Below are 500 nucleotides of genomic sequence, written 5' to 3' on the forward strand. Positions count from 1 at the left end.
CAGCGCCATCGGGGGCTGCGGTCATGCCAGACTGTGGGCAAGCCTCGCCCCCTGGGGGGACAGGAGGAGAGTGGGGGCCCCAAGCGGACCCCGCCGGCTGAGCAGGGTGGGGCACCAGAGGCCAGGGCTCCTGGGGCCGCCCCCGCCCCCCTGAGCGCCGCCCTGGCGGCCGCCGGCGAGGGTCACTTTGTGTGCCTGGACTGTGGGAAGAGGTTCAGCTGGTGGTCGTCGCTGAAGATCCACCAGCGCACGCACACGGGCGAGAAGCCCTACCGGTGCGGCAAGTGCGGCAAGAGCTTCAGCCAGAAGCCCAACCTGGCGCGCCACCAGCGCCACCACACGGGCGAGCGGCCGTTCTGCTGCCCCGAGTGCGCGCGGCGCTTCAGCCAGAAGCAGCACCTGCTCAAGCACCAGAAGACCCACGCGCGGCCCGCCACCCACGCGTGCCCCGAGTGCGCGCGCTGCTTCCGCCACCAGGTGGGCCTCCGCGTGCACCAGCG

The 500-nt window shown here is 73.0% G+C and overlaps 1 protein-coding gene across 1 annotated transcript in view; it reads left to right on the forward strand.

The window, feature by feature from the left end:
- REPIN1 (replication initiator 1) overlaps window positions 1–500 on the forward strand; it is a gene marked incomplete at its 3' end in the record, with an annotated part of 27,592 nt that overhangs the window by 17,272 nt on the left and 9,820 nt on the right. Inside the window, exon 5 of the mRNA XM_012733855.1 lies at window positions 4–497. Coding sequence (XP_012589309.1) covers window positions 4–497 — 494 coding nt within the window. The remainder of the gene's footprint in view (window positions 1–3; window positions 498–500) is intronic.

This window comes from Condylura cristata, unplaced genomic scaffold (assembly GCF_000260355.1).
Source record: "Condylura cristata isolate star-nosed mole 26May11 unplaced genomic scaffold, ConCri1.0 scaffold00042, whole genome shotgun sequence".
In the NCBI taxonomy this organism is placed as follows: domain Eukaryota; kingdom Metazoa; phylum Chordata; class Mammalia; order Eulipotyphla; family Talpidae; genus Condylura; species Condylura cristata.